At 37.2% G+C, this 24,365-nt stretch overlaps 1 protein-coding gene across 3 annotated transcripts in view; it reads right to left on the reverse strand.

The window, feature by feature from the left end:
• SIRT1 (sirtuin 1) overlaps window positions 1–20,400 on the reverse strand; it is a 31,318-nt gene extending 10,918 nt beyond the window's left edge. Inside the window, exons 1-7 of one of the 3 annotated variants that reach the window (XM_028511165.2) lie at window positions 19,944–20,322; window positions 18,552–18,665; window positions 16,558–16,799; window positions 15,123–15,275; window positions 5,799–5,946; window positions 4,728–4,807; window positions 3,436–3,622 (exon numbers count right to left, since the gene is read on the reverse strand). In XM_028511165.2, the coding sequence (XP_028366966.1) occupies window positions 3,436–3,622; window positions 4,728–4,807; window positions 5,799–5,946; window positions 15,123–15,275; window positions 16,558–16,799; window positions 18,552–18,665; window positions 19,944–20,322 (1,303 nt within the window). Of the gene's footprint in view, window positions 1–3,435; window positions 3,623–4,727; window positions 4,808–5,798; window positions 5,947–6,485; window positions 6,611–15,122; window positions 15,276–16,557; window positions 16,800–18,551; window positions 18,666–19,943 lie in introns of those variants that run through there. The other 2 variants (XM_036026894.1, XM_028511166.2) reach the window with 2 other exon arrangements.
• Between the last annotated feature and the right edge of the window lie 3,965 nt (window positions 20,401–24,365).

A 24,365-nucleotide genomic window follows, 5' to 3' on the forward strand; every position in this document is an offset into this window, starting at 1 on the left:
TGCCGAAGGCAAACACATAAAAGCAGTGGATCAACCAATTATAAAGCTAGTACAAAGGCTGAAAGACAAAAGTAGAAAGAGCATGTATATTTACAATAAAAAATTAAAAGGAAAACACAAACATACACACACAAAGGAAGAAAAAAAGTGGAGGGGGTGAGTAAAAATTGTAGTGATTTTATTTTTTAAAAGGTTTATGAATTTTTAGAGAGCAGGGAAAAGAGGGAGGAAAGGAAGAGAAATATCACAGTTGCCTCTGGCACACCCCCAACTGGGGACCTGGCCTGCAACCTAAGCATGTACTCTGACCAGGAATTGAACCAGTGACCTTTTGGTTCACAGGTTGGTGTTCCATCCACTGAGCCACACCAGCTAGGGCTGTAATGATTTTAGAATGTGTTCAAACTTAAGAGCCATCAACTTAAAATAGCCTGCTCTAAAAGTAGGTGGGTACTGAAGTACAAGGTAAACATAGAGAACTACAAAAACAGAAAACAACAAAACAGCAATTAACTATATAGCTATCAATAATTACTTTAAATGTAAATTAAGTATTCCAATCAAAAGACAAGGGTGGCTCAATGGATAAAAACAAAACCTTTGTACATGATGCCTACAAGAGAACCACTTCAAATCTAAAGACACACACAGACTGAAAGTAAAGGGATGGAAACAGGTATTTCATGCAAATTAAAAATGGAAGGGAAAAAAGCTGAAGTAGCAATACTTCTATCACAAAACAGAATTTAAAAGAAAGGCTGTTAAGCCCTGGCCGGGTTTCTTGGTTAATTGGAGCATCATCCCAATATGCCAAGATTGCAGGTTTGATCCCCAGCCATAGCACATACAAGAATCAGCTGATGAATGCATAAATAAAGGGAACAACAAACAGATGCTTCCCTCTTTCTCCCTTCCTCTCTCTCATAAATAAATAAATAAATAAATAATAACAGAGGCTGGAACAAGAGACATAATGATAAAGGGAACCATTTCAAGAAAATGATATAATTTGTAAACATCAATGCTTCCAATGTAGGACAACCTAAAACTATAAAGGGAGAGATCAACAGTAATACAGTAAAGTACAGGACTTGAACATCAATGGGTAGGTAGATCATTTAGACAGAAAATCATTAAGAAAAGTGCCTTTAAATGATAATATTAGACCAGATGGATTTGGTTGAGATTTTTCAGGACATTTCACCCAAGAGCAGCAGAATGTATATTCTTTTCAAATGCACATGGGTTATTTTCCAGGTTAGACCTCTACATTTAAGAAGACTGAAATCATATCAAACATCTCTGATCACAATAGTATATACTAGAAATCAATTACAAGAAAACCAAAAAACAACAAAAATGAAAAAAACACATGGAGGCTAAATAACATGCCAGTACAGAATGAAAGGATACCTTAGATAAATGAAATACAATGGCCCCAAAATCTATGGAATACAGCCAAGGAATTCCAAGAAGGAAATTCATAGCAACACAGGCTTACCTCCAGAAACAAAAAAAGCTTTAAATAATAGTCTAACCTTATACCCAAAGGAACTAGAAAAACAAGAACAAAGACCAAAAAGTGACTAGAAGGAAATAATACAGATTAAATTGGAAGCAATACAATGTAATCTAAAAATACCAAAGACCAATAAAAAACCAAGAGTAGGTATTTGAAAAGATAAACAAAATCAATAGTCCTTAAAAAACAAACTATAACCCTTGAGCCAGATTCATCAAGAGACCAAATAAATAAAATTTCAAAAATCAGAAAGAGGTAACAACTGATACTACAGAAATACAATAAATTATGAGAAAATACTACAATTATATGCCAACAAATTAGACAACCAGGAAGAAACAGATACATTCCTAGAAATATAAGCTACCAAGACTGAATCAGAAGAAACACAAAATCTGAACAGCCTGATAAATACTAACAAAATCTAAACCAGTAATCAAAAAAACCCTTGATAAACAAGAGTCCTCAACCAGATGCTTTCACAGGTGAATTTTCCCAAACATTCAGAAGAATGAATACCTATACTTCTTAAAACTATTCCAAAAAATTGAAGAGAAGGGAAAGTTCCCAAATTCATTTTACAAGGCCAGCAGTACTCTGACACCAAAACCAAAAGCACTACAAATAGAAAAAAAAGAAAATTATGGACAATATCCCTAATAAACACAGATACAAAAATCTTCAACAAAGTATTAGCAAACTGAATTCAGCAATATAGTAAAAAATCATATACCACAACCAAGTGGGATTTATTGCTGGGATGCAAGGTTTGTTCAGTATCTACAAATCAATTAATGTGAACAACCATAAGCAAAATGAAGGATACAAATCATGATCATATTGCCTTGGCCGGATGGCTCAGTTGGTTGGAGCATCATCATTTACAACAAAGGATGAGGGTTCAATTCCCGGTCAGGGCACATACCTAAATTGCGGATTCAATCCCTGGTCGGGGTGTGTACATGAAGTGGCCAATTGCTGTTTCTCTCTCTAAAAGTCAATGAACGTATCATTGGGTGAAGGTAAAAAAAAAATCTCTGCCTTATCTTTAAGGAGGAAAAAAATAAAGGAATTTCTACATTAAATTTTCATTTTTTAATTACAAATTGTCCTATATTGTAATTAAAAGATTTTCAGTTATTTAAGGAAGACAGAGTTACACTGCTAAAAGTGACTAGGAGTTACACTGCTAAAAGTGACTACATATAGTGTAGGAAAAAGACAGAATTAGACAGTTTAAATCCTTGTTTCTTCCAAGTGTTTACTCTGGCTGCTTATTTGATTGCTGCTGTAGGAGTCTAATTTAATTCTCTGGTTAAGGGTTTGATATTCTCTCCTTTTCTCCTTCCTTCATTTTTTAGGGCACACCTGATGCTAGTGAGTTAGTCCCTTTACCTTCCTCCTCTCCCTTGCTTCCTCACTAGAGAGAGAAAAAAGGTACAACAGCATGTATTAAGGAAATATTCCTGACAGCAATAAGGACTTCAACTGCATTTGAGCATTTTTATACACACAAACACCCTTACGGATAAAGTATACCACAAACAACAATTATGACAAGGCATGATTGTTATTTTTACAAATACAAGCCAATCATTCTGAATCCCCAAATGCTATCTTATACAGCATGTTATACTTCTATCAAGCTATACATTTTAACTTAAAGCTTTACTGTTTCCCTTTATCTTGATTTTTCATAGACATCAGAACCTGCCATTGTTTTTGTTTTGACACTGCTCTCCCCTCCCCACCCCACCAAAAGTCTGAAAGTTTTCACGAACAAGCTAAAAAATTTAGTTCTTCACCTCTCTTTCAGAAACAGAGTAAGATCACTGGGGTCAATTCGATTGCTGAGACTCACAACCCATGGTGATATATATGGAAATATTCTCTAAAAATCATCACAAACTTACTTGGAATTAGTGCTACTGGTCTTACTTTCAGGGAAGACCCAATGACAATGAGGAGATCAACTTCATCTTTGTCATACTTCATGGCTCTATGGAACTGTTCTGGTAAATTTTCACCAAAAAAAACAATCTCTGGTTTCATAATAGCAAGTGGCTCATCAGCTGGGCACCTGGGACATCGAGGAACCACCTGCATGTTTCAGATTTTGGATGAGGTCGGGAAGAGAAGGGAAAGCCCAAGTTACAAACAGTCAACATTTCCACACTTCATAAGAATTCAAAATCAAAAAAAATCAAAGAAACCAGAAAAGCTGTGGACAACTAGCAGGGAAACTGGATACAACCTAAACATCAATGTCAGTTGTCACTGAACATCTGCTTATTAACACACAATGAAATAACAATGTTGCTATTATCTGTGTATATTATATACCTGTACAAACCTACATTTGATATTCAAGGGTTCACTGTATATTAAAAGAACCAGCATGATATGTATACATGTATACACATACACACTATACAGACTTAATCCTTTAAAAATAAGTTTGTAAAACACAATGATTCCATTTTAATATACTATCCTCCTCATAATTATCTATGATTACATATGAAGGTAAATAAATAGAATTTATTTCTGGATGGTTTTTATTCTTTGCCTATTTTCTTGTATTTTGGCAGTGAGCATAAATGAAATATCTTTTGCAGTAATTTTTTTAAAAGAATTACCAACCTACTATAAGACTGTGAATCTAAAAGGCACTAAAAACAGACAGTAAAGCTCTGGCTGGTGTGGCTCAGTGGACTGAATGCCGAACTGCAAACAAAAGTGTTGCTGGTTCAATCCCCAATCAGGGCATATGCCTGGGTTGTGGGTCAGGACTCCTGTGCCCATGGGGGGGAGGGGCACACCCAAGAGGCAACCATACATTGATGTGTCTCTTCTCTTTCTCCCACCCCTCCCCTCTCTCTAAAAATAGATAAAATTAAAAAAAAAATGGAGAGTAAGGAGAAAAAATAATAGAGCAACACCTCACTCATAATCTGGGTTTTTATTTTAGTCTTCAATATTAAAGAGCCAATTTTATCATTTTAGAGACATTATGGACCAATGTTTTCAAATTCAAGTATTGAAAGGTTCTTAATGTATTTGACCAGAATTCCCAATGGTAACACTCTCTTTCTGGATCTTTCTGTGTCCTATAAATACTTTCAGAAAAAAAAGGTTTGAGGGGTAAAAGAAGAAAAAAAAAACAGAGACATGCACAATTCCTAAAATATGGGTGATGGATTACCTGATTAAAAATATCTCCTCTTACAGCTTCACAGTCAACTTTGTATTTACATATCAGGCAAGATGCTGCTGCAAAGGAACCTAAAAACAACCAACATGTTATGTGTTTTATTTAAGTACTGTTTATCTTTATTAAACATGCTACAAAGGTTAGAATATAAAATAGCCTAACCAGAATTTAGATTATTTAAAAATGTTAAGAGATTCCTCAGGAGAATCTAGAGGATGAACAATTAAAATGCTTATATAATAAATAAGGAGAGAATCCAATCATCAATTGATGAGCTGTTGATACAATGATGACTCCCCTAAAGCTACTCTTTTCAATAAAATAAACCAACTGTTCCAGAGCTAAAACTCTACCAGAGGAAGGTTGCAACTGTATTGCCTTAGCTTAATTGACAGTTGTGTTTTAAAAACAGTTTACATACATAGAGAAATGTTCTGTTCATACTTGTGCTAGCTTGAAATATTTGAATTCTGTTCACCTGAACTACCCAGTTACTTTGGTTTCATAATCTAAAGATGTCATTTTCTTTTCCATACATAGCTAATATTACTTTCGTAATCAAGAAAGGTTACTTAAGCCCTGGCTGGTGTGGCTCAGTGGATTGAGTGCCAGCCTGTGAACCAAAGGGTAGCTGGTTCGATTCCCAGTCAAGGCACATGCCTGGGTTGTGGGCCAGGTCCCCAGCAGGGGGTGCATGAAGGGCAACCACATACTGATGTTTCTCTCCTTCTCTTTCTTCCTCCCTTCCCCTCTCTCTAAACATAAATAAAATCTTTTAAAAAAATTACTTAAAAGACTTTAATGGAATGCAACTGCTACATCTTTTGAAATCCCAAAGCACACTGATTTCTGATGTTTCGTACAATAAAGTGTCAAGGCTAATAATACTTCTGGTTTCGATTTTTTTGCATTCTACTTTTCTGATTTTATCTACAATGAAACATTAACATCAATAACATAATAATAAAGCTCAATCTCCATTCCTGGATGGCAGCCTCCTTTCTAATCCTAAATTTTCCTAGAAAACAAAACTAACAGAAAGCAATCCTGAAGTTTACTAACCATGACACTGAATTATCCTTTGGATTCCTGCAACCTGTTCCAGTGTATCTATATTCTGAGTGTAGTTGCGAAGTAGTTTTCCTTCTTTATCTGACAAGGCTATGAATTTGTGACAGAGAGATGGTTGGAACTGTCCAGGATATATTTCCTATATAATGCAAAAGCAGAAAAAAGATTACATTTAAGAAGTACAATAGATGTCATATATTTAGTTTTAACAACAACAAAAAACTACCAGTGATAATCCCCCATGTATAAATAATTTAAAAACTACATGAGCATCTCAAAGCATCTAGATGGGTGCAACGCACACTTAATGAAAGGATTGTGATATAAAACTCAGCAATTAGTGAACCAGGCCCCTTGAAGGAAAGGATAAAGTTGACCCATAAACATCTCTAATAAATGTTAACAGATATTTTAATTAAAAGTCAAAGGAAACAGTAAGGATATATCTAACTTTTGTTGGCTGCTAATTCAGGGTTTTTGTTTTGTTTTTTTTGTTTTTTTTTTTTTTAAGGAAAAAGGGGAATAGTTTAAACTGAAATTAAAGATACCAAAGGTATGGTGACTTTTTAAAACTAAAAAAAGGTACTGTCAACATAAGAATATTAAAATGTTTTGATTCATCATTCATTATAAATATCAACCTGTTGGAAGTTTAAAGCTAAAGTTTTAATTCCTTACCAAAATTGTTTTCCTTCCACTGCACAGGCACATACTGGTATAGTATAGAGTTGCTCATGAATGCTGAGTTGCTGGATTTTGTGTGTGTGTTTTTCCCCCCAAATAATGCTTCAATGCTGTTTCTTCTTTAAAAACAAAGAATTCAGATATACACATGGCAAAAAGATCAGAGAAAAAGTATCAATTTTGGTCCTCTCAACTTTTGACAGTGTTTTTTATTTCATTTAGTAAGTGATTATGGCAAAGGAAGTTTCTTCTCTACTTTTTCCATTAAAGTAGTGATGCTACCTACTTCCTTACCATCCATTACAGCCTCTAACCTATTACAATGCTAGCAAAAAACTAGACACAACCGCATGTCCATCAATAGGGGACCAACCGGTTGTAAATATATGGCACCATCCATAACAGTGGAGTATGAGGCATTAAAATTAATAAGGGTGGTTTGGATGCACTGACCTGAAAGATGGTCTATGACATACATGAAAAAAGCAAATTAGTCACTGGTGTTTTGTTTTTACTGTTTTGTAAGCAAAAGTGGAATATGCACATGTATATGTGTTCACATAAACATCAAGACAGGAAGGATACAAACAAGCTATAAACAGGTCGGGGAACTTCCACTTCCAATTATTATACAAAAAAGTTTAACAAAATTATAGATGACTTTACTTTTAACCTATTTAGTTATTTCAAATTTCAAAAAACTATCTACAGGGATACCTCTTGAGCAATCTCCTTATAACATTATCACATATATGTCCATATGCTGCTGAAAACTGTTATACAAAAATCCACAAATTTGGCCTCACCTTCAAATTTTTGTCATGAAATTTCATGAACTTTGCAATTTAAGAAATAGATAATGCATAAAAAGGAAGTAACAAATGAACAGCTTAACAAAGCTAATGTTTATTAAAAACTGAGAGCTACATTGTGTTCTACGCCACTGGGTTGTGCTATACTGTCCATTGTTTTAGCCCCAAGATGCTTTATTCTAGTATATTCATATTTACATTTAGAAGATTAAACACCATATTATTTTATTAGAGGTCCCTCTGGAAATAGCTATTCTAGTGTTTTAACAAATATTAGAATACGCTAGGCAACAGATAAAATAAGATCTATACTAGGAAGAAATGTGATAACAGTATGCCAAACAAAACAACAAATGACCTCCAGAACAGGGTCAGGGAGCAAGAGTACCAAGACTCTAAGATGCCAAGACTCCACACTCCTGAAATGAAATTTTGTGTGCCTTATTCCCCACCCCCTCTTAAAAGGAAAGGTAAGAAGCACAAAGACATATAGATACTAGATTCAGCTCTACACTCCAGTTTCCCTTCATGTCCAAATCGTAACTGTTCAGGGTAGTTTAGCCCTTAAAGTTATGAATTAATTCCTGTAGTTGGGAATCATATTTATGAGGTTTTGTTTCATTTTATAAGCCTAAATTTTACATGTTAGAACCCAAGTGATGTAAATCCTAACTTTATTTTCTTTCAAATATACAGTGGACCATGTCTAAATCATTAGGTTTAAATACTGTATTCAAACTAAGGAACATAATCTAAAATAATGAACAAAAATTACTCTGGACAGACTGTTTTAATAGAAACTATTTTAAAGCAGGCTCTTTATGAAAAGTTGCTGAAAAACAAATGGCTGAGGATAAAACTTAGCTAAAGTATGGTTTAATTCTTCCATGTTGGAACTGTGGCATGCTAGCCCTATTCTAAACAAGACAGGCTACTCCCAAATTTGAATATCCTCAAGACTTGTTAAAGAACCAACATGTGGACTGGGCCAATATGTTATTGCCAAAGCTCAAGACACTTTTTTAAAAAGCATGTTGCTTCCACACAGCTGTGTGCAAAAATATACAAACAACCCAGTAATTGTCCATAGGCAAGCAAAGTGGTCCAAACTAAAGCTTAGAATTACCTGCGATAGTGAGTTTTCATGAGGAAATAATGGCTCTCTGCTTGGTTTCTTCTCAAAATTTCTAGCAATATAAATGAGACCCCAGTCAAAGGCAGGGACATTAACCTCTCAGAAACAAAAGGACTCATCAATATGTGAGATGCCACTATTTGCTAATATCCACCTCCTCTACAGAGCAGAGGGAGGCAGTAAGTAGAGTCAGTAATAAACTACCTAAAATCTCCATGCAGACAAAAAGAGAAGCGAAACTTCATTGATCCTGGTTAGGAAAATCCTCATAGTCCTTTGTTTCATTCATTCCAAAAAACCACACTTGAATAAGCTATTCAGTATCTTACCTATTCAGGACTTACAAATTATGGTCACCTGACAGAGAAATTCAACTGCTTTTCTATTTTTTTTTTTTTTTCTTAAAAGTCTGGCTCCTTGAGTCAAGGTTCAGTGTCCCTACTGTTTCCACATAGGGACACCAGGCAGTAAATGTTTAAGGCTTTGCAGGCCAGGAAGCCTTTTGTCCTCCCTATGGTCTCTGTTGCAATTACTCAATCTTCCACTGTAGTGTAAAAGTGCCACAGACAATACGAAAATGAATAAGCATGCTGTCTTCTAATAATGCTTTATTTATGGTCACTAACATTAGAATTTTCATATAATGTTCATATGTCATAAAAATATCCTTTTGCTATGTTTCTCTCTCACTTAAAAACTTTTAGCTCATGACCTGTACGAAAACAATGGGTCATATACAGACTGAGGCTGAGTTTGCCAATTCCTGTACTAACCTAACACAAGAGAATTTCAATTAATTAAGCTGTTAGTTACCATTTAATGAAGTTTTAATGTACTAGACATAACAGGAGCAATTTAATAGAACGCTATATAGATGAGGCTGAGGGCTGGGTTTTTAAATTTTAAAAGCTTGCACAGGAAAACAAAGAACATATGACAAAGCTCTTAGGTCATCCACAAAGCAGATCACATTCACTACCTGGCCATACAGAGAAAAGATTTGCTAACCATGCTGTAGGGTACATACCCCCTTTTTCGGATGAAAAAACCAAACCACAATAACTTGTCAAAAGTCACAAGAGTCAGTAAGTAGCAGAGCTATCATTCAAACCCTGTTTTGATACCAAAGTGTGGCTCTTAACCACTATGTAATACTTTTTTAATGTTTGATCCTTCAGCCTCAAGTTCCATATTTTTCTTTTAGGCTGTATCATTTCTGTTATATACTGCTAACTAGTCTAATATGTATAGTGCATTTTCCACATCTTCATGGGATTACTAGAGGCTACAATTCCAATCCTCTAACATGAAAACACTCTTCAAGAATACATAATGTTCCCATAAATCAGTAAAATAAAAACATTCCCCGGGGACAAAATATCTAAGATCAGATGATTCAAGGATATACACATAGCCAGTAGTAAAAAGCAATCCTTCACATAATATATTAAAACAGAACATTAATGAGAAAAGATGCCATATTTTTCTATTAAACTGGTAGTTTTAACTGCCTTAAAAACTCGTTATCTCCATTAATAGAAGACTGATTAAATACATGTGGTGCAACTATAAAACACTCTACAATCTTTTCATAAAAATAAGTTATATCTGTTAAGTGCCATTATGAAACTATTTCCAAGAATATTAAGTGGGGGAAAAAACAAGGTTCAAGAAACAGGTGTATAATTCTGTTAGTAATCATTTTTATCCTATTTCTCTAAGATTTTATTTTTATTTTTTTAGAGAGAGGGGAAGGAGGGAGAAAAAGGGAGAGAAATATCGATAGGCTGCCTCACACACACCCCCTCCGGGGACCAAACCCCACAACCTAGGCACGTGCCCTGTCAGGGAATCAAGCCAGCAATGCTTGGCAGAATGACACCCTACAAACTGAGCCACACCGGTCAGGGCAGTCATCATTTTAAAAGTATTACTAGAAACTTACAATAATGCCCCTCTGTCACCCCCCTGACCACCACACACAAACAGGTTTACTCAATTTTCTCTTTCCTCTGGAAATCCCAAGAAAACATGGTAACCTTTGAGAAAAGAGATTAGAGATAAAGAATATTAAAGAGGCCAACTAGTTTATATATTGTACTGTTTAAATTTCAGTTTAAACCATATTCACAATACACACACACACACACACACACAGTTCTTTAAAAATATTTAAATGCTAATAATGTATGGCAGAGGACTTGAGGGAGGGTTAGGATTTAGGCATGCTTGATCAGCCTTCTCATACACTTCTGATGGGAGTGTATTTTATTAACCTTCACAGATGGCAATACAGCAAAATATATCAGGACCCTTAGTTTCCTTTTCAGGAGTTATCCTAAGAACACTGGAAACACACCAAAAAGGATAATCAAAGCAACACTTTGTAACAACAGAAAGTAGGAAATATTCAAATGTATACTTGCAGGGTTAGTTTGTTTCAGTATACCACTTGAACACTATGACAATATAAAGTATTCAAGTGTCTGAGAGAAAAAGTTTATTAAATAGAGAATAGTACAAACCCAAATCAGTAGGAAAAAGAGCCCATTTTTATAATAAAAATGCAACGTATATCCAGCTATAATACTTTACACTCATATTTATACATCTATAATCCACATATAATCAGTATTAACATATTATCTTCAGGTCAATAGGACTGAAGCTATTTGGGGTAATTTTTAAATTTTTTTGGTAATGAACTGACTTTAAGATTCCTTAACTTTTATAATTATATAATCTGGTATGTTAACACATTATCAATAATGTGAGAATTTATTGAACAAATATAAAGATACATTTTTGGAATTAAGTAAAATTCAGTTCACATTTTCCCCTCTACTTTTTCTTGAGTTTTAATCAGTTTTAGGGGAAAATATTCACTGAAATACAGATAGCAAATACACTCTTTCCACAAAGTCTTTTAAAAAAAGTTTTGTTTCTTTTTTAACTGACTCTTAATACAACCAATCTTATCAGCATCACTCAATTATCCTGGACTCCTGGGAGCCCTTATTATGCAGCAGGATGATGATTCAGGACATGGCTATACAGCTTTAACGCTGGCCTTAATTGTTCTTGTGTAAAAAATTTCAAAGTGGTAACACAGCTAGGCACACTGTATTACAATGGTGCTCAAACAGGGAGCAATTCTGCAGGGGTCACTTAGCAATGTATGGAGACATTTTTGATTGTGAAGACTGTGGGTGGGGGTATTAATGGCACTTAATGGAAGAGGGATGTTGCTAAATACAATGCATAGGACAGTTCCTCACAGCAAAGAACTACCCACAGATTGAGAAACCGCTCTAATGGGCCAGTAATCTCTTTAACACACCTCTCCATTACTTGGAATTTCCAGTCTAAATGAAATCTAAGTTTCTTCTCAATAACTACATACAATTAAGGAAATTCCTTCCTTCCAAAATGTCTAAATTTCACTAACAGCTTCTATAATCATTTACTCTCATAACTAGCAAAAAACATAAACCATCTTAAACTTTCTGCCTAGTTTAGCAACCGGTAGAAAATTTTAGATCATTAGTATTTTATTCGTTATATTTTATGAATCTAGTAATATAACAATATTTACATATCCTCCCCCATCTTCCATTTTTTTGGATATTGTACTTCATCATTTCTTGCCCTTATTTCTCCTTAACCTTTCCCCCTAATTATTTATTTTTAGGCCCAATAACAAATCAGTCTCTTCTACCTATTACTATTTAAGTGCTACTTCAGCAACTAGATGCTTTCTCTTAGGCAGTTCCTAAAGTGAGAATTATAGTACAACAGTTCTATGTAAGTAGTAGTTACAATCGTGTTTTATTTATATTAATTTATTTTTAGTGAAAGGGGTAGGGAGGGAGAAAGAGAGGGAAAGAAATATCCACACGAGACAGAAACCACTCAGTTGCTAGGCACATGCCCCGACCAGGGACTGAACGCACTACCTAAGTATGTGCTCTGACAGGTGACTCTGCAATTTTCTGGACGATGCCCAACCAACTGAGTCACACTGGTCAGGGCATAAAGGTTAATTATTTAACTCTTTGTTTTTTAAAGATTTTATTTATTTATTTTTAAGAGGGAAAGGAGGGAGAAAGAGAGAGAGAAACATCAATGTGTGGTTGCTGGGGGCCATTGGCCTGCAACCCAGGCATGTGCCCTGACTAGGAATCGAACCTGCCATGCTTTGGTTCGTAGCCTGCGCTCAATCCACTGAGCTACACCAGCCAGGGCTTTAATTATTTAACTCTTAACATAACTGAAATGAAAACTCCGGAAAATAATCAGGCAAAATTAAGTTTATATGAACTTTTTTCATTTTATTAATAAAAATATACATAAATTTAAAAACCTTTTACAGAAAAGTGAAAAATACTTTTCACTTGGGCCCTTTCTTCTCCCAGGTGGTATATAATCTATACACAGTGGTGAAGAACACTGTAACACATTAACAGTGTGCCATTTTTATTGTAACTCACATTTTACTTCCTCTTATGTTCTACCTAGATTTCTATTAAGTGCACTTTTTAAAGTTCTTATAATTTCTCTTTATAATTGTAATTTTGAATTGCTTCAACAGATTCTCAAATCTAGTTTATGCTACCAATGAATACACAGTTTGTATATTAGACAACCTAAGTTTACAATCTTTCTCACTTTGCTATTTCTATTCTCAGTTACCACTTTTTTCCAAGTGTCAGGTTACTACTTTACTGAGCAATTTGGTACACACTGAAGTGATAAGGGGGTGGTGGGGACTGACAAGTTAGTTTGGGCAACGTGTTTTATTTCCTCTCAGAACACAGAATTACAGGCCCTAGGCCTAGTAGCTCAGGTGGTTAGAACATCAACCCTATGCACAAGGCTGCAGGTTCGATCCCTAGTCAGGGCACATACAAGAACCAATCAATGAATGCATAAATAAGTGGAACAACAAATTGACGTTCCTCTCCCCCGCTCTCTAAAAATCAAGAAATTTTTAAAAACACAGAATTACAAGTGTTACAAGCATTTTATAAATGGCCTAGTGAATCGAGCATTTATAATCATATGTAAGCTCCAAGTAATTTCTAGTTACTTGCTATCTTCTAAAAGTTTTAATTTCTGCTAACTAGAGCTGTTACAATGCCAGGGTCTTAGATTCAATTCAAGAAACCTATCACTAAATATTTCATTGGTCTGCAAAATCAGGCATTGGTACTGCTAGCACCAGTAAGTTTAAACAGTAAATCTTCACTAATTCATACTCCCACAATTAAGAAAAAGAAAAATTAAAAAAAACGACTTTTACATTATTTATGTAATTCAGTGTGAACCAGGTGTCTGTTTTAAAGGCTAGATATAAATAATCATCATTACTTTATGCTGATATAAAGTAAAAAGTTCAAAATTTTTACAAGTTTTATGTTGGACAGAAAAATTACAAATTCTCTTAGGAGCCTGAAAATTTCTCAAATTGAGCTTTCAGTTTTAGTAATTATTTCATATTCAAGAGACTTAAATATGACTTCCACATTTTACTCTACTTCCTACTTAACCACACCTGGCTGAAACAAAGTATTTCTTCAGAGGCAAGTCAAATTAAACTCCATTATTCTGAATTAGCAGAGCTTTTCCTATAGTTATGTAAATAAACCACATGCTTTGGAAGTAGCTGAGGTTATCCTTTAATTAAAATTCAGGTTCATTTAACTTCTAGATTCACTAAAATTAGTCACTAATACAATAGCCTCTTTTTCCAATATACTGAAGCTCAGCAATAACAATTTTACAATTTCTTTCCATAAGACTAAACTATAGAGAAAAAAAAGTTTTCCAATGTCTAAAATCTCTTGGGCTATGGTATAATGCAGCAATTTTCAACCTTTTTCATCTCATGGACATATAAACTAATCACAAAAATTCTGTAGCATACCAAAAATGCATTATATATTTTTTGCCAATATGAAAAAAAACAAAACAAAAACAAACAGGTATAATTTTGATTCATTCACACAGGATGGCTTGGCTATTCTTTGTTGTGTCTTTGTTGTGCTGGCTGTTGTCATCTTTTTATTTGACAATCTAAGGGAAAAAGAAGTCAGTGGCTCACAAAATAGTCAGGTACTGCATGTTTTAAAAATTCTTGTGGCATGCCAGTTGAAAATCACTGGGATAGCCCTTGCTGGTAGCTCAGTTGCTTAAAGCATTGTCCTGATATGCCATGCATGGGTTGTGTGTTCAATCCCAGTAAGAGCATATACAAGAAAACAACCAATGAATGTGTAAGTGAGTGGAACAACAAATCAATGTTTCTCTCTCTCCTCACCCTCCAAATCAATTTAAAAAAAAAAAAAGAAAATCTCCAGTATAATGTAATGTATTACCAAGCGTTGTATTCTACAGTTGAGCCACCCAATAGAAATATAATGTGAGCCATGTATGTAATTTTAAATTTTCTAGTAACAATAATAAGAGCATGAAACAAAAGCCCGAACTGGACTATGCAACTCTAGAGATTCTAGAGCAGAACAGAGCACTCTTGACTAAAATGCAGCCTTAGAATCTTCTCTGCCCTTAATCACAAATTTTCAGGCACATCCTCATGTGTTAAGATCTGGTCAATATAAACCATACCAAAGCAGATGTTAAAATCTTTATGACTCAATGGACAACTAGAAGAGTTCATAGTACCTTTGCAAACTTGAAGAATGGTCTTGGATCTTTTCTGAAATATTCAATATCAAACATTGCTTGAGGATCTGGAAGATCTGGGAAGTCTACTGCAAGGCGAGCATAAATACCATCTCTTGACCTGAAGTCAGGTATTCCACAAGAAACAGAAACCTGCAATATGTATGGCATAATTTGTATAATTAAATCTTCTACCTCAGCCTTTATAATTGCTCTCTTATACATTTAGGGAGGGGTTGAGAAATGTTTTAAACTTCTTTTGGGGAACAGAAATACCACCCTATTCCAATTTAAAATATGAATAAAACACTTCCAAAACAAGTATTACTAAATCCATCAGAGTCCATTCACAATGGGGAAAGGAATTTTAAGTCAGGCAAATTTCAAACCTTCAAGCATTTAACAAATTAAAGCAACAGCAATTTGACTGAGAAGAGAGTAAGTAATTTCAGTTATTTTAACCAGAAAAGCAGGCAAGAATTTCTATTATAGTCAAGTATTTCCAAAGAACTTCTCATTTGGTCAAGGGCCTACTACTTCAAAAATACTAAACTTCTGTCTTTTCTTTAAAATACTTTGTTGTACAATATTTTAATTCTTAATGTTTAAGAATAGATTTAGACACTATGCTTTTTCTACAAATAAACCCTGACAATCAAACAGAGATTTCAGTATTACCTTTTTGTTTCACAATTCTACCAGAGTCGACTCCACTTTGACCTCAGCGTAAACCAAACATGTCTAAATCATGCCTGGGAGCAAAGCACTACCATTGTTGATGATCATTTAAATTATATCCCCCTTAACTCAAAAGGGCAGAAAGCAAGACTGAATTTTACTCCAGCATCACTCTGGTCCCCAACAAGCATATTTTGTATTCAGTACACAAACACAACAGCCTTACATAGCTAATTAACTGCAATCTTATAGGCAGGCAAATAATGTCAAGCCATCACAATCACATCACCTTAATTTAAATGGAGGGAAGGTAGGAATCTGTTACCTTCCTAACACTAAATTCTTTACTTGTGAACATCAATTGGGCTCCTGGTTTCCCTATGAAGATGGAACAAATACCCAATTTCTCCATCACACCCCAACACACTTTAATGCAAGCAGAATTCCCTGAATCTCCTTTAGGACCTGTGGTGTAGTGTAGGTAAAAGTCTTGCCTTAATTCTGTTTACCTGCTGTACTAATAAACAGAAACAAACCATTTTTAAGGTTGTTAGAGAGGTTTTTAAAAACTGAACCAATTTGGCAACTGCTTCTGCATTCCCCATTTAGCCATTTCCAAACAAAAATGCCCATTATCATGTAAGGATAAATTCTACACCAGAAAAATGTTTAATTGGCATAAGAAAATGTTAAAAGTTGTAAGAAAAAACATTTGCCACCTCCTCCTTTTTACCAGTGTTTTATACGTGTTACATACCCCAGCTCCAGTTAGAACTATTATTTTTTTGCATTCCTGCAGTAATTTCACAGCATCTTCAATTGTATTAATATCTTTTCTTTTTTTCCTTTTTGGTGGTTCTGAAAGGATATTAATAACAATCTGCCACAGTGTCATATCATCCAATTCAGGTGGAGGAATTGTTTCTGGTAGTAAATCTTTAAGAATTGTTCGAGGATCTGTGCCGATCATGAGATGTTGCTGAACAAAAGCATATGGACCTACATTAAGAGGGCAAAGAATTAGATCAAATCCACATCCAAGTAATTAAAAATCTCATTTATTTTCTGAAGTAATGAATTAGCAATTTTAAGGTTTTTTAATTAAGTAATAAAGTGCATTATAAAGTTATTTCATTCTCACAACATCCTCAGAGCTAATGCTATATCCCAATGAAATTGGAAAGATCCAATCAAGAGTTGGGTCTGCCCCTTGAACCATAAAATGCAAGAGTTAAATTTTGATGGTTACAATCCAGAAATACACAATTCCTAACAGGAGTATGTACAAAAGGGTTCTACAAATATAGGAAAGATCCTACCATCCCTAAACCTCATGCTGTTTATCATTAAGGGCATAGGGAAAAGAAAATCTATATATCTATTTAAGGAAATTTATACGTAACTACCACCTTATTAAATTTTTTCCCATATTTAATTTGATCTTAACCCATCTCTCAAAATGATTTATATATATATAGCTGTTATTTTAAGCATTCATATTTCTTTACCCTGACATTTCTTAGATCAGTTTTCTAGCTTGAGAAAACCAAAAATACAGTAGTATTATAGACACTAAAGAGGAACTAATCACTATATTTAAGTAGTCAAGAATAAAAGCACATTAAGAAAAGATCATTTTCAAGATGGTCATGTTGTAAGTTTGGTATAAATACCTAAGAGTGCTCTCTACTGCTGAAGTAGATTTACTTTTGTGAGTACACAAAACACAGAATTTATTCGTGTTATTACTAATTATTATATCACTTATTTGTATCATAACTGTAAACCTACTTTTGCCCACCTGTGTACTTTCCCATATCATCCATATAGTTAAAGATTTACTTGCCCTGGCGGGCATAGCTCAGTGGATTGAGCGCGGGCTGCGAACCAAAGTATTGCAGGTTCGATTCCCAGTCAGGGCACATGCCTGGGTTGCAGGCCATGGCCCTCAGCAACTGTACATTGATGTTTCTCTCTCTCTCTTTCTCCCTCCCTTCCCTCTCTAAAAATAAATAAATAAAATCTAAAAAAAAAAAAAGATTTACCAAGCACAAATTATGTGCCAGGAACTTTTATGGGAACTGACAAAATAGTATACAAATCATTAAAAAATCTCTGTCCCCAGCAGGGCTTATATTCTAGTATAGGAAATACAACAATAAAAAAGTTAAGATACAGAGCTTGTTAAGAAGTGATAAATGTTAATAGAAAATGAAGAATAGGAAGTGAGAAAGCAAGGTACTCTAACTGGAGGAAAAGCGTTCCAGAGAGGAAACAAGTGAAAAGGACCCAAGGGCCTGAGGTACAAGTAGGACTTGGTTGGGAAATACAAGAGGCCAGCTTCCATGGGCCTGAGTTGTTTAAAAACAAAAACAGGCCCTGGCTGGCATAGCTCAGTGGATTGAGCGCGGGCTGCGAACCAAAGTATTGCAGGTTCGATTCCCAGTCAGGGCACATGCCTGGGTTGCAGGCCATGGCCCTCAGCAACTGTACATTGATGTTTCTCTCTCTCTCTTTCTCCCTCCCTTCCCTCTCTAAAAATAAATAAATAAAATCTTAAAAAAAAAACCCACAAAAACAGAAGCACTAGATTTTTCCTATAAACATAAGTTGACATTAAATCTTAGCAAGCACCTAAGGAACCTCACCACCAGGTTACAAGGGGGCAGAACACTATATTTTTGGTTGGCATAACAGTAAAATACAAAAACAACCCACCAGCATTTACTCTCTAAAGCTGTGAAACCATACCTATCCTTGGCCTTGGAGTCCAGTCACTAGAGCTTGCATGTGAGGCTCTATCATCCTCATCACTTTCACACGAATGAAAACCATTTGTGATTATTTCATCATGAAACAGGTTGTCTGCAAAAGAAGCCAAACGTAATTCAAGGCTGCTGAAACAATCTGCATCTGAAATGTATGAAGCTCTGTAATGGTTACAATGTACCGATTTTCACTGACTAAAACACTTAACATCCTACAGCCTGTGTAAAGAATGCTTACTGGGTCAGCTTGCATGGTTCATGGGCACAGAACATCCTCATCTTTAGGGATTCTAACCACAACCTAAAAGTTTCAGTTCATCAAAAATCTAGATATAATTTAAGTCTACTACGTCCAAATACAAAATGCAGTAATCTAGTTAGACTGGATTTATCAATCACAAAATAATGAAACTCAAAAGAATTGTCAAACATTTACTGAAATAAAAAGTTGTCGAAATGAATTCACAGCAATTTGCAATTTTCTAAACATATAAGGATAGCTTTGCCTTATTCGTTTCCCCTATTAAACATTTCTTAAAATGAGAAGTCTTTTGACGAATATAGTCCCTAATGTACATGTTTCTATACATTCGGTCCGACAACCCACTGATTAGATTTACTTATGCAAATACTGATAGAGACGCACATCTATTCAGGCCAGAAACTCCTCAGATCTAAAATAAAATACCCTCAAGGATGACCTGACATATACAACTAACACAACTGATTTACTGTACCAGAAAAAAGTCAATTCGTGTTTCAAGGTTACATACACACAAAGAATTATTCCTAATCTAAAAACTGTTAGAACGTTAGAGGAAGAATACTATTCATATAAAGTGCTGTAAAAGTACTACTACTCTCCCATGCCATTAATTGCACCACGAAACGGTTTTTAGAAACAGCTGTGCTCTTGAAAATTTAAGACAAATGTAAAAATTAAGATTCTCGGAAAAGAAAGGGAGGCGTCACAAATTTGCACAGGTGTCGGTCGATGCAAAAGTCAAAGTTGCAGATTTTAGTGTGCCGGGGTGGGGGTGAGGGGGGAGAATGATGTTTAACAAGAGCGAAATACTAAAACTTACTCTAAAAGCTGCAAGAGCTTCGCAGCCCGGCAGCTACGCAGAGCGCCAGGCCGCCCAGGGGAAGGCGGGGCGGGGAGCGGGAGAAAGAGAGCCCGCGGGCCGCTCCCGCAGCCCTGCCGGCAGCCGCGGAGGCCCGCAGCTGAGGGCGGCGGTAAGGAACGGACGCCGCGGAGCCAGCCCTGAGCCCCCACCCCCTCCCCAGACACCCCCAGCCCTACCCCACACCAGAAGGGGCCCAGGGAGACGGAGGAGAGGGGATGCGCAGTCCCTGCCGCCCGCGTCCTGCGTACCTCGGTACTCAATCTCCGCCGCTGCCTCTTCCTCCTCCTCTCCCTCTTCGTCTTCGTCCTCGTCGTCGAAGTCGTCGGCCGGCGGCGGGTCCCGGGATAGGCCCTGTAGGCCCGGCCCATTGTCTCCTATTCCGCCTGCCGTCGCCGGGGCCTCCCGCTCCCCGCCCGCCGCCGCCCGGCCGTCCCCGGCCACCGAAAGCAGCTCGCGCTCAGGGGCTGCCCCTTCAGGCTCGCCCGGGCTCCACCCGAGGCCCGGGACGTCTCTCCGCGGCCTCTTGCTGAGAGGCTCCCCGGTGGGCGGCGACGCGGCCTCCCACTCGGCCACCACCGCCGAAGGGGAGCCGCCGGGCTGAAGGGCGAGCGCCGCCTCATCCGCCATCTTCAAACTGCCTCTCTTGCCCTCCTCCCTCGCCTCCTCTCCTCCCGCTCGCACTCGCGGCGCTGGCGCCCCCGCGGCTCCGGCTGCGGGAGATTTAAACCCGGTCACGTGACCGCCCCCCCCCCGGCTCCCCCGCCTTCCCCGGGTCTCCCGCCACCCCAGCGGGCGCGACCACAACAGGGCAGGTCACGTGGCGGGCGGTGGCGGCGAAAGCCAGGAGGGGAAGCCTGACTGCTGCAGCTCCACCGCTTGGCGGTGGCCGGGTAGTGCAGCCAAACTCGCCCCGTTCTCAACTTCTCTTTCCTGCCGTCCTAAAATCACTGCTGCTGGGATGGCTCAAGTTTTGTTTCGTATTGCGTGTTTCCACTTCTGTCACACACCTTGTCTGCTCTAGGTTTAAGCTAAGGGTTAAAAACGTAGTCCGTGAGAGGCGTTAAGGAATGAAATTGGCCAAGGTTACGCTGGATGCTCACTTGGTCTTGTTAACCGTTGAATAGAGGCAAAAAGACACTCACCCTCCTCACACCATTCTGACAGCTCCGTTGGCTCCTCCTTCTCATTGCTTCTCTTCTTAGCTGATTTTCTACCCACTCCCTATCACTGATAGCAGTGGATTTTCAACCTATGTGCTGCAAGAATTTTTGACACATGCAATACCTAATTCTGTCAGGGGCACTGACTTCTTTTGCCTTAGGTTGTCAAATTAAAAAATGGCAACAGCCAGCACAACTGTAGCCATCCTGTGTGAATGAATCAAAGTTACACCTGTTTCTTGTCAGATTGGCAAAAAAAATGTATCACAGAATTTTAATAATTAGTTTATGTGTGCCATGAAATGTAAAAGGTTGAAAATCATTGACTTAGAGGGTAGTGGGCATTGTCAAATCTGTAAAAGCATGTGCCCTCCTTCCTCTGAAGACCCTTGACCAGGGAGGATTCGAATCAGCCAACCTGCTTTCTGGTTCCAATTTGAGTCCAAATGTTGTGAATGCCCTTCTGAGTGGTCTTCGTAAAATGGGTGCCAGGAGAGCACAGAGTGAGCAGGATGTGGCCCCTATATACCTCAGTAGGGTTTGAATTACGATTTGAGATCCTTCCTTTCTAGCTTGAGCAATTTATTTAGACTTCCTAAACCCATTGGTAATAACAGGGAAACTCAAAAGTTAAAGATGTTAGACTTAATTGTTATGCTTAAGTGATTAATGCATGTGGAAAGCTGTTATTCCAGGAGCTGAAACACAGGACCTAAGTGACTCCAGGAGACTGACAAGCAATTCAACCTTCCTGCCCTAGGAGGTTTGCAAGTGGTGGAGATGGTAGCTGAGTTGTTGATCAACACATGAAGAAGTGCTAGGAAAATTGCTGGGGACTGTAACTCTTATCTAACTAACTGCTTTCCAAACCCCTTTCATACCCATTCTTCTCCTTATAAAAAAGTCAGTTTGAGATGAAGTGAGATGTTAAGATGGTTTTTCAGGGTCCATAACCTGCTATCCTCTCAGATCCCTGACATCTAAACTAATTGGTTCTGGTAGTGACAGGCAGCATGAATGCTGGCTTTTCCATTTTCAGTAATATTGTACCTATTTTGTAGGATTTATAGTGAGAATTAAGAGAGATAACCAGATGTAAAGTGAGGGGTACATAGTAGCTCAAAACTTAGTTTCTTCCTTACTTGAAGCCTCTCTAATTTGTACTTTCCCTGAAATTCCAGGATCCTGTCATTCCATGTCTAGCATTAACTAAGGACCTGTTTAATACTTGGCAGATCTAGAGCCAATGCTTGGTAAGGCATCTACCTCTGAAGCATGGCAATTCCATCCCCTTAAAGTGTCCCTCCAAGTGTATAATAAACCATCCCTTCACCTTAACATGTATGAACTTAAAAAAATTACAATGTTGGAAATGTATCTCTAAGATCCCATCTATGTCTTTGTACCCAAATTAAACTGAGAACCTCCCCATAAAACTGGTCACTTTTCATTTCTGGAAGTGATGATCTCTTTTTTCCTGGAGTCATCATTGAAGCGTTTCTTCAGACTGATACTCTCTATCCAATCCTGTTCTTTTCTCCCTCCCACACTCTCTCCAACACCTAACTTCACGGCACTTTACCCTTCCTGGTGGCATACTTGGCCTTATTCTCTTTTCACTTTATCTTATCCTACAAAATATCTTTTAAGATTTGTAAAATTTATTTTTTACAGAGAGGGTTAGGGAGGGAGAAAGAGAGGGAGAGACACATTGATTAGTTGCCTCTCACACACCCCAACCTGGGTACCTGGCCCGAAACCCAGGTATGTGCCCCAACTAGGAACTGAACCAGTGACCTTTTGGTTCCTGGGACAGTGCCAAACCCACTGAACCACACCAGTCAGGGCCCTGCAAAGTATTTTACAAATGATTCTAAACAACATTAGAGGGGTGTAATACATGAAATGTTGAGAGTCAGTATCCCATCAAAATAGAAATGAAATTCCCACCTTTTTTTGAAAAAGATGTTAGCAAGCTTACGGACAACCTTTTTCTTTCTTTTTTTCCTTTCTTCATTCATTTATTCATTCATTCATTCTTCATTCCTTCATTTATATATTCATTCATCCTCCAAGGTAGATGTGGAGATATTTTGGGTTGTCACAACTCAGGGGAGACTGTACTACCAGCAGATGGAGAGACCGGGTATACTGCTAAATGTTCTACAATGCAGAGGACAGCTGCCCACAACAATTACCCAGCCAAAATGTCAACAGTGTCAGAGTTGAGAAACTCTGGCTTGGAGTTTCAACCACGCAGGGAAAGTGGTACTGGTTTGAGACTCTAAGGTTTTTATTAGCAAGGCCAGGTTGCAAAGTAGCATAGGCAGTGATCTTAAAACTTTGGTATTTAGCAGCAGAATCCATTTGTTGAATGATCTCAACTCTATCATAAAATGTAAATACATTTCCTTTAGTAGTAAAAGGACCTCCGCCACTCAATAAGAAAAAGATTGATAGCCCAGGTGAAAAGGAAGAGTTCAGCTCACCAAAAAGGGCATGTAAGTGGCTTTTAAACATGTGAAAGATGTAAAACTTCACTCATTGTAAGAGAAATACTTATTAGTCTATAATGAGATATCATTTTCACATATCAAAGTAGTGAAGAACCAAAATTTGATCATATCTTGCATTGGCAAGGATGTGAAGATCCAGGCCCACTTGTATCAGGATAGTAGGAGTATAAATTTGTACCCTATCTAATGCAAATTTGGTGCTATCAAGATGTAAAATGGATGTTCCATATGTACAAAATGATATATACAAGCATAGTCATTGTGCCATGGTTTATACTTGCAAAAGGTGGAAAATACACTAACTGTCCATTAATGAGGAACTGGTTAAACATATCAACAGTACATGTGTTTATATGTGCATAGATTGTCACTTAAACTCAGCAAGTGGGTGACAGAAGTTGCTCCTAGGGAGAGCAAATGGGAAACTGAATGGCAAAGGTATAAAAATTTATTTTTACTACAAAACCTTTTATGCCTTTTGAAGTCCTCACCATACGCATCATTACAAATCATGCATGCATGCATTCATACATCATACATTACAGGCACAGTCATCCCTTGGCATCTTTGGGAGATTTGTTCTAGGACCTTCCACCCCATCCCACTGTGGATACCGAGACTCTATGACACTCAAGTCCCTTATATAAAATGGCCTAGAACAGCCCTGGCTGGTGTGGCTCAGTGGATTGAGCACCAGACTGTGAAGCAAAGGGTTGCTTATTCGATTCCCAGTCAGAGCATATGCTTGGGTTGTGGGCCAGGTTCCCTGGTGTAGGGTGATGTTTCTCTATCTCTTTCTCCTTCCCTTCCCCTCTGTCTAAAAATAAGTTAAGTAAATAAAATCTTTAAAAAGTACTTATTGCTACATAAAAAAAGAAAATAAAATGGCCTGGAACAATGCATATAGTTGTTCCTAACATGGATTTGAAACCTGTGGATATGGAGAGCTGAAAGCAAGGCTGTTCTGGTTGAAGTAGACTCCCTGAGTTTTTAC

Source organism: Phyllostomus discolor, chromosome 5 (genome assembly GCF_004126475.2).
Source record: "Phyllostomus discolor isolate MPI-MPIP mPhyDis1 chromosome 5, mPhyDis1.pri.v3, whole genome shotgun sequence".
Classification (NCBI taxonomy): Eukaryota; Metazoa; Chordata; class Mammalia; order Chiroptera; family Phyllostomidae; genus Phyllostomus; species Phyllostomus discolor.